The sequence below is a fragment of the Hippocampus bargibanti genome, linkage group LG04 (assembly GCF_051943395.1).
Source record: "Hippocampus bargibanti isolate YZ-2025 linkage group LG04, ASM5194339v1, whole genome shotgun sequence".
NCBI classification, from domain to species: Eukaryota; Metazoa; Chordata; class Actinopteri; order Syngnathiformes; family Syngnathidae; genus Hippocampus; species Hippocampus bargibanti.
The window spans coordinates 2,940,001-2,950,032 of NC_142737.1; the positions used below are offsets into that span (position 1 = coordinate 2,940,001).

At 32.5% G+C, this 10,032-nt stretch overlaps 1 protein-coding gene across 1 annotated transcript in view; it reads left to right on the top strand.

The window, feature by feature from the left end:
* The window catches only part of tmem8b (transmembrane protein 8B), a 57,789-nt gene extending 48,339 nt beyond the window's left edge, over positions 1-9,450 (top strand). The window contains exons 12-13 of the mRNA XM_088993544.1: positions 5,544-5,660; positions 8,665-9,450. Coding sequence (XP_088849670.1) covers positions 5,544-5,660; positions 8,665-9,000 — 453 coding nt within the window. The 3' untranslated portion in view covers positions 9,001-9,450. The remainder of the gene's footprint in view (positions 1-5,543; positions 5,661-8,664) is intronic.
* The last annotated feature ends 582 nt before the right edge of the window (positions 9,451-10,032 follow it).

The window sequence follows — 10,032 nt, forward strand, 5'->3', positions numbered from 1 at the left end:
TGTGTCTCTGTCGTAGCCATAAAGATCAATACGTTTGGCTTTTGTGACTGTCGGCCTGTTGACACGTTGCGCGCGGGCAAACACGAGCAGGTGCGGCTTCTCTACGGGTCACCGCGACCCCCCGTTGTGAGGCAGGATGGCGCGTGTTCGCAAATGAGATAGAAAAGTGGTGGGGGAGGTGGTGGTGGTGGTGGGGGGGACATCTGCCGTCCTCCAGAGTTTTCCTCATTTTTTGCTGAGCGCTGTAGAACGTAGCCTCTCATCAAATGCGTGCCAGGAGAGGCTAGCATGCGCGTGAGATTGTAAATACAGTGAGACCTCAACTTACAAACACCTTATCTTACAAACTTTTCGTCTTACAAACGTCAAATTTATGAAAATTAAACCTTATAATAAGCACTATTTTCATAATACACACCCACCACGGCTGGTGGAGTGATCTTCGGCGGAAGCACATGACTGAACAGCACCAGAGGTTAAGTTAGCAACAGTCCTTATGGAAGGTGACTCTCCTTCCATAAGCCATTAACAACCATCAAAAAGGTCAATAAAACTGTATTTTACAGCACAGTTTATTTCTTTAATTACAGTCCTCATGTAATGCGCCTCTCTTTCCAAACAGCAATTCCCTTTGACCTTCGACCTCCAACGCCATTCCATCAAGCCATAAATGATCATCAGAAATGTAAATAAAGTGACTTTATGATACAATTCAGTGTATTTCTTTCATTACAATACAATAGCACATTTATTATACATAGAATAAGATATGTTGTGTGTAGTTTTAAGGCTTATTTAGTTGAAAAGTATATTTTATGGAAACCCGGGAACGGATTATTCCCATTTTAATGGTTTCCTATGGGAATTTTTTTTTTGAGATAGACACTTTTCGCCTTACACACTCTGTCTGGGAACCAATTAAGTTCGTAAGTTGAGGTCTCACTGTATATGCTAGCATTAAAATTTCACACCAGGACTTTGAAGCAACCTCAAGGGAGCCGTTAATCTCCCGCCACTGCGGGCTAACTCGCTTATAATCAGTCCCGATCGAATATTACACCACAAGACATTGATTTCTCGTTCTTATAAGCGTCACGTCCTCTATGTACATTTTTTCGAGGGTTGCGTTGTACTCGATAGGTGCTGATCTGATAAACTCATCAAAGACTCAACAAAGCTAATATGACTCAAAACCACTTTATGTGGAGTTTGAAGACCTGCGTGGGTTTTTTCCGGATATTGTGGTTTCCACTCAAGTTCTAAAAATCATGCATGGCAGGTTCAAAATTGTCCTGAGGTGCGTAAGAATGGTTGTTCGTTCGTTTCTGTGTGCGTTGTGATCGGATTGGCAATGGGTTCAGGGTGTCCCTCGCATACTGCTTAGTTTATAATCAATTTACTGAGTTTATATTAATGACTTTCTGGGGCAAGGTTATTTATGTATTTCTTTATCCTTATACTATACATTATACTTATCTGTCTACTCATATATTTATTTATCCACCCATTTATTTATTTATTTATTTATTTATTTATCCATCTATTTATTTAGCTATGTATTATTCATTTAATTATTTATCCATCTTTTTATCTATTTTATTAATCCACCTATTTAGTTATGTATTTATTTATTTATTTATTTATCCACCCATTTATGTATTTATTTATTTATTCATTCATCCATTTAGCTATGTATTATTCATGTAATTATTTATTCATATTTTTATCTATTTTATTAATCCACCTATTTATTTATGTAATTATTTTTGTTTTTTTATCCACCCATTTATCTATTAATTTATTATTTATTGATTTATTTATTCATCTATTCATTTGTTCATTTATTTATTTATTTATTTGTTTGTTTTTTGTTTGTATTTATTTGTTTATTTATTTAATCCACCCATTTATTTATTTATTTATCCATCTATTTATTTAGCTATGTATTATTCATTTAATTATTTATCCATCTTTTTATCTATTTTATTAATCCACCTATTTAGTTATGTAATTATTTTTGTTTTTTTATCCACCCATTTATCTATTAATTTATTATTTATTGATTTATTTATTCATCTATTTATTTATTTATTTATTTATCCATCTATTTATTTAGCTATGTATTATTCATTTAATTATGTATCCATCTTTTTATTTATTTTATTAATCCACCTATTTAGTTATGTATGTATGTATGTATGTATGTATGTATCTATTTATTTATTTATTTATTTATCCACCCATTTATGTATTTATTTATTTATTTATTCATTTATTTATTCATTCATCCATCTATTTATTTAGCTATGTATTAGCCATGTAATTATTTATCCATATTTTTATCTATTTTATTAATCCACCTATTTATTTATTTATGTAATTATTTTTGTTTTTTTTATCCACCCATTTGTCTATTAATTTATTATTTATTTATTCATCTATTTATCCAATTATTATCCGTCTATTCATATATTTATTAATTCATCCATCCATTTATCTATTTTATTTATTTATTCATCCATCTATTTTGTTATGTGTTATTCATTTCATTATTTTTCCATCTATTTATCTATTTTATTAATCCACTTATTTATTTATTTATTTATTTATTTCTTCATTTATTCATTCATTCATTTACTTATGTATTTTTTATACACCTATTTATTTACATGTATATATATATAAATTAAGAACTAAATAAATGATGTGAGCATATTTATGTATTTATTTATTTATGTATGTATTTATTTATTTATTTATTTATTAACTTTCAAAAAGCTTTGTTTTAGTTCTTAGTTTTGTTAGTTTTTCCTTGTGCTAAAATAAAAAAAAATAGTATACACGGTCATTGCCGCAAAGGCAATGATCGTGTACAAATGACAACAACAACAACAACAACAAAAATTCCCCCAACTTGAATCCTCCCCAAGCTCCTCCATCACCTTGACAGATAATGATTCATTAAGGCGCCCCCCGCCTGTCGCCAGGCGGCCACGCATCCGTCCTGGAATACAGTATAGGGGAGAAATGGGGGACGGGGGAGGGTGTGGACACATGTGTGTGTGTAGCGCCGACGCGACCGCGTGACCCAGCGGTGCGGCGTGACTGATGACTGCTGCCGTACGGAACCGCATCCCCCTTCGTCTATTCCAATTACAGTGATACCCTGGCTTACGAACTTAATTGGTTCCCAGACAGAGTGTGTAAGGCAAAAAGTGTGTATCCCAACAATTAATTCCCCATAGGAAACCATTAAAATGAGAATAATCCGTTCCCAGGTCCCCATAAAACATTTTTTTTCATAAAACAATTTTCCTCTTTCTAATTTTCTAAGCCTTAAAACTACACAAAATCTACCTTATTTTATGTATAATAAATGTGCTATGGTATTATAATTAAAGAAATAAACTGTACTGTATAATAAAGTGGTTTTATTTACCTTTGTGATGGTCTATTGATGGCTTGATGGAATGGAGTGGCCGCTTTCATCAGCATTAAACACTTGATGAGGAACGTAACCTTCTTCTTTCACCATCTTGAGGAACGATCCCTTGTCGGCGCTTTCTCTGCGATAATTTTACCTAGTTCCTCATCAATTGTGTTCTGTTTAGCTGGGTTGCAGTCAACAAACAACTATCAAAGTTGAAACTCTCTCTCTATCGTCTGCCTGTCTCTTTAATGTTTAAACCACCCACCCTCATCGCTGCGTTCTTGACCAATCACGTGGCTTTAACCGAAGACTGGGGGCGGGGAATGGAGGACAAAAAGAGTCGGCTGCCATTTTGTTGTTAGACGAACGGGCTCGTTTGCGAATGACACATCACTAATTGAGGCAGCTCCGGCTACGAAAAAAGTTTGTATGCCAAGGTAAAATTTTCATAAATATAACGTTCGTAAACTGAAAAGTTCGTAAACCGAGGTATCAATGCGGGCTAAGGGGGAGGGGGTTTATCCCATCCAATCCCATCCCTGCTTGAAAAAGCACCAAATGTCTCCTCACGTTCCCCCAGCAGACGAAACACAGACGGCGGGCGTGTGCGCTCCTATCTTATCGATTTTCAACCCGCACTTTATCTTTGCCTTACATCCTTGTGGCTTTGTGTCAAAAAAATTGTCAGCTTGACAAAAAAAAATATGTAAACTGGTTATTTATAGATGATCCTCCTCTGCGTTTTTGTCGTTGTGATGGTGGAGACTCGCTCAGGGCGGATTTTGTTTTTATTTTGTTAATTTTTGTTTTATTAATATCATATATGCCCCTAATAAAGATAAATAAAATCATCTTAACCATATATTTAGCTATCTATTCGCTGGCTATTGGCTATCTATTCGCTGCCTGATGGCTATCTATTTGCTAGCTGTTAGCTAACTATTCGCTAGCTGATGGCTATCTATTCGCTAGCTAATGGATATCTGTTTGCTAGCTATTAGCTATCTATTCGCTGGCTATTAGCTATCTATTCACTAGCTAGCTAGCTTGCTATCTATTTTAGTTACTCCTGGTTTGAGTGAACGCTGGCACGTGTGGCTGCCGCTGCTCACCCGCAGGAAAAAAAACTTATCCTGCGACTGTAAAGCCGCCACACGCGCCAGCGTTCAGTCAACCCGGAAGTAACTCAAATAGATTGAAAGCTAGCGAGCTGTCTAAATGTGACTGTAAAGGGACCTTGAGAGTTTTGAAAGGCGCTTAAAAATGAAATGGATTATTATTATTATGATTATTATTATTATTATTATTATTATTAGAACACCGGGTCGATTTATGATTATTAAAAATACAATATTTAAAAATGTTAGTAATAAATAAATGTAATGTAAATGTAATAAATGTAAATGTAAATAAAACAATAAATAAATAAATAAATAAATAATATATAATAAATGAATAAATGAATAAATAATGTAGCGGAAATGGTTTGTTTTGCCGTGCACGTCGTCCATAGAATACAAATGAAAACCACAATGGAGTCAAATGAGGTCAATTTAAGAAAAAAAAATGTATTTTTTTTTTTGCCAATATTTTATTTATATATATATATATATTTATTTAGTTATTTATTGTGTTTGTTAATTTATACATTCATTTTTTTCCTGTTAGTTTATTTATTTATTTCTCTATTTCTTTATGTGTTCGTCTGTTTCCTTTTTTTTTTTTGTTGTTTGTACATTTATTCATTCATTTGATTTATTTCCCGTTGGTGCATTTATGTATTTATGTATTTGTGTATTTATGTATTTATGTATTTGTGGATTTATTTATTTATTTATTTATTTATTTATTGTGTTTTATTTATGTAGTTTAATATAATATAGTTAAATTATAATTCTAAAAAAAATATGTAAATTTTGATGTAGTGTTGAGATACTGGATTTGGATTTTGGATTTACCTTTATTAGTGTCTCAGTGGAGAAAATTACATTTCACAGCAGCAACGTTATGAAAGAAGTTGAAAAACTAGTGCAAAGAGTGTCACATTTGCACACGATTTGACATTGATGCATGTGCTTGTTGTTACAATCCCCTTTTGTGTATTTATTTCAAGGTGCTGTATTTGCTGGGGGCCATGTCCCTGTCCATGGCTTTGCAGCTGGACCGTCACGGTTTGTGGAACCTGCTCGGACCCAGCTTGTTTGCTCTGGGCATCATGGCGGTGGCATGGGTACGTCCAATATTTATTCTTCAGCGGAGCGCCTCCCCACACCCAGACCCCCCATTGTTTCCCTAACGAAGGATTTTGCTGCTATTTGAGATGTATTGCTTGTCCTCGCAAATATCCTGGTACATTTTCATGGGAATTTAAGATGGAATATTTCATGCATTCATTCGTTCCTTCATTCATTCATTATATTTTGTTATTATTTTTTTGTATTTATTTATTTGTTTATATGTTTATGTATTTTTTTATTCATTCATTTATTCATTCATTTTATTATTAGTATTTTTTTGTATATTTGTATTTATCTATTCATCCGTTTATTTTTTTTGTTTATTTATTCATTCATCAGATTTTTTGTATTTTTTGTATTTATTAATTTATTTGTTTATCTGTTTATTTATGGATTTCTTTTTTATTCATTCATTATATTTTAGTATTTATTTCTTTATCTATTTATCCATTTATGTATTTTTTTAGCCATTCATGCATTATATTTGTAGTATCTTTCGTATTTTTTTGTCTTTTTAGTATTTATAATCAATCAGCCCGTTTCCACAGACTGATTAATTCCTTACACAGAGCTTTGTCGCCCTCTTCTGCCTCTTTTTGGTGCAACACGAAGTTTTCAGACCAAACAAGTACAGCAAAATGAATAGACGTGATGGAAGGACTGCTACAATGTGTCCTTTTTTCGGTCAGGGGCGTTCCTTCAGTGACGTAGGGTGAGGACTCGTCACTAACTCAAAAACAAGACTTCCGGAATATTCAGCGCGAGTCTTAAAACGTAAAATATAGCTATATGCGGTGGAATCTTTGTGAAATACACTCAGTAGAAGTCATTTGAAGCCATTTTACAAATTATGGACACAACTTGTCCGGAGACGTCGGTTGTCCTTTAAGTGTTTTTTAATCCATTTTCGCTTTGCTCGACTTGAATGATTTCCTTCACCTGGCCAGTATTGGGCATGCTAATTGAATGGCGGCCATTTTCCAGCTGCACTCCATGTAATTATTCAGCTCAGTGATGGCTGCTCTATATCTGTCTACGCAATCCATCCCGAAGGCGCCTTGGGAGTCATAACATGCAAGCAATCAGTCTTTATGAAGGCCAATAAAAAGGAAAGACACGTTCGAACGGGCCGCCGCTGTAAAGAGAAATAGGAAGAAAAAAAAATCAACCTGCTCAGCATTTCTAGCCTTTCCCGGGACACTTTTGAGTGGATGAGAAATTTTCCCTACTCGACTTAAAACGACAATACCACACGAGCATCAAATGATTAGTCGTAGCAGAACATTATTTATTTATTTATTTGTGTATATATTTATGTGGTCACATATTTGTTTATTTATTTGTTTTATTTATTTAGTGTTTTTATTCATTTATTAATTCCTTTATTCGTCTACTTATTTATTTGCTTACTTTCTTACTCACTCATTTATTTATTTATTTGTGTATATATGTATTATATATGTATTATTATTATATGTATGTATTCACCTATTTTTTATTTATTTTGTTTTTTATTCATTAATTAATTCCTTTTATCATCTATTTATTTATTTATTTGCTTACTTACTGACTCACTCATCTATTTATTTATTTATGTGTTTATTTTTGTATTTATATATTTTTGTATTTACGTATTCACCTGTTTTGCATTTTATTTATTTATTTGTTTGTTTATTTATTTGTGTATATATTTATGTGGTCACATATTTGTTTATTTATTTGTTTTATTTATTTAGTGTTTTTATTCATTTATTAATTCCTTTATTCGTCTACTTATTTATTTGCTTACTTTCTTACTCACTCATTTATTTATTTATTTGTGTATATATGTATTATATATGTATTATTATTATATGTATGTATTCACCTATTTTTTATTTACTTTGTTTTTTATTCATTAATTAATTCCTTTTATCATCTATTTATTTATTTATTTATTTGCTTACTTACTGAGTCACTCATCTATGTATTTATTTATGTGTTTATTTTTGTATTTATATATTTTTGTATTTACGCATTCACCTGTTTTGCATTTTATTTATTTATTTGTTTGTTTATTTATTTGTGTATATATTTATGTATTCACCTATTTGTTTATTTATTTAATTTTTTTTATTCATTTATTAATTCATTTAATCATCTATTTATTTATTTATTTATTTGCTTACTTACTGACTCACTCATTTATTTATTTATTTGTGTTTATTTGTTTATTTATATATTTATGTATTTATGTATTCACCTGTTTATTTATTTATTTGCTTTTTTACTTTTTTATGTGTTTATTTGTTCATTTATATATTCATGTGTTCACTTATTTGTTTATTTATTTAGTTTTTAATTTTTTTTCTCAATTAATTCATTCATCTATTCATTTATCTATTTGCTTTCTTATTTACTTACCTATTTATGTATTTATTGACTAACTTATTTATTGCTTTATTTTGTGTTTATTTGTGTAGATGTGTTTATTCCTTTATTTATTTAATTGTTTATTTATATGTGTTTTTTATTAATTAATTAATTAATTTAGTCATTTATTTATTTATTTATATATTTATTCAGTTAATTAATCAGTTACTTTTTTTTGTTTTATTCATTTATGAATGAATTCATTCAGCTATTTATTTATGTATGTATTGATTTACAAATTATTATATTATATTATATCTGATATGATATGATATGTTATAAAATTAGATTAGACTACACTACATTGTACTAGATTAGATTATATTAGATTAGATTATGGTGTAGTGTAATGTAGTGTAGTGTAGTATAGTATAGTATAGTATAGTATAGTATAGTATAGTATAGTATAGTGTATCCTACTGAAAAATAGATCGGGACCCAGAAATGGCCCCCGAGCCATCATTTAGACACCAACGTCTGAAATCCCCAATTCAACTGTCAATTAGCAAATTCATTACAGACAAGACACATTCCATAAAGCACGCATAATTCCTCTTTCCATTTTTTTTGCCCGGGTCCGTTCAGACGGTGCGCACCATTCGCCGTCGGCGATGTTACCCGCCCACCTGGAAACGCTGGGTGTTCTTCCTCTTCCCCGGCACGGCCATCGCCACGTCGGCCGTGGCCCTTTACGCCTTCGTAGAGACGGAGGAGAACTACTTTTACATCCATAGCATCTGGCACATGCTGATCGCCGGCAGCGTGGGCTTCCTGTTGCCCCCTCGCCCTAAACCCGACGCCAAGGTGACGCCGCTCAAGCGCCGGCGAGGTTGCGGCTATCAGCTGTGCGTCAACGAGCACGAAGAACTGGGCCTGGTGGACCCGGCTATCATTTCCATAAATAGCATCTGTACCAGCTGATGACCCGCCCCCCCTCCTCCAGGCCCCTCCCACTGACTTGAGTGACACTTCATTGCCTTTTTGGATTTGGTACGTTCACACACGGGAAATAAGCCACAGAACTTGAAGTACTGATGTAAATACTTTAATGCAGAAACTCGTACGCGGGTATCAGTTATAAGATTTATAAATGAAGTGTCAACATTTTGGTAAATAATAGTATTCAATAGAAAATGTTGCTTAAAAACAACAGATTGACATCGTATAGTATACTATCATGTCGTATAGGAGATGCCAGCGTGTCGTTCGTTATTTGTTATGATCGCGTGATCCTCGTGTCAGCCATTTTGAATGCTTTTCGATTTACGACCGTTTGACTTAGTCTTTTACTTACGCTCGTAACTTGGATGTTGCTGGCTAGCTATCTATCTAGCTAGCTATCTATTATCTATATAGCCAGATAGCTATTTGTTATCTATTAGCTCTCTATCAACTAGCTAGCTAGCTTTGTATCTATTGAATTCAACCCAGAAGTAATTCAAATAGATACAAAGCTAGCTAGCTAGTTAATAGAGAGCTAATAGATACCAAATACCAAATACCAAATAGCTATATATATATATATATATATATATATATATATAGTATATAAGTAGCTTTCAGATCCAGAATTGGTTTCGTTATATATATACATATATATATAGCTATATTAGCTATTTGCATATATATATATATATATATATATTAGCTATTTAGCTGGCTAGCTAGCTACCTATTAGCTATATAGCTAGCTAGCTATTTGTTATCTATTAGCTCTCTATTAACTAGCTGGCTAGCTTTGTATCTATTTGAGTTACTTCCGGGTTGAGTGAACGCTGGCGCTTGTGGCTGCCGCTGCTCACCCACAGAAAAACATATCCTGTGACTGTGAAATGACCTTGAGAGTTTTGAAAGGCGCTTATAAATGACATGTATTATTATTATTATTATTATCAAATTGACACAAAGCTAGCTAGCTAGCTCGTAGATAACTAACAAATAGCCAGCCAGCTA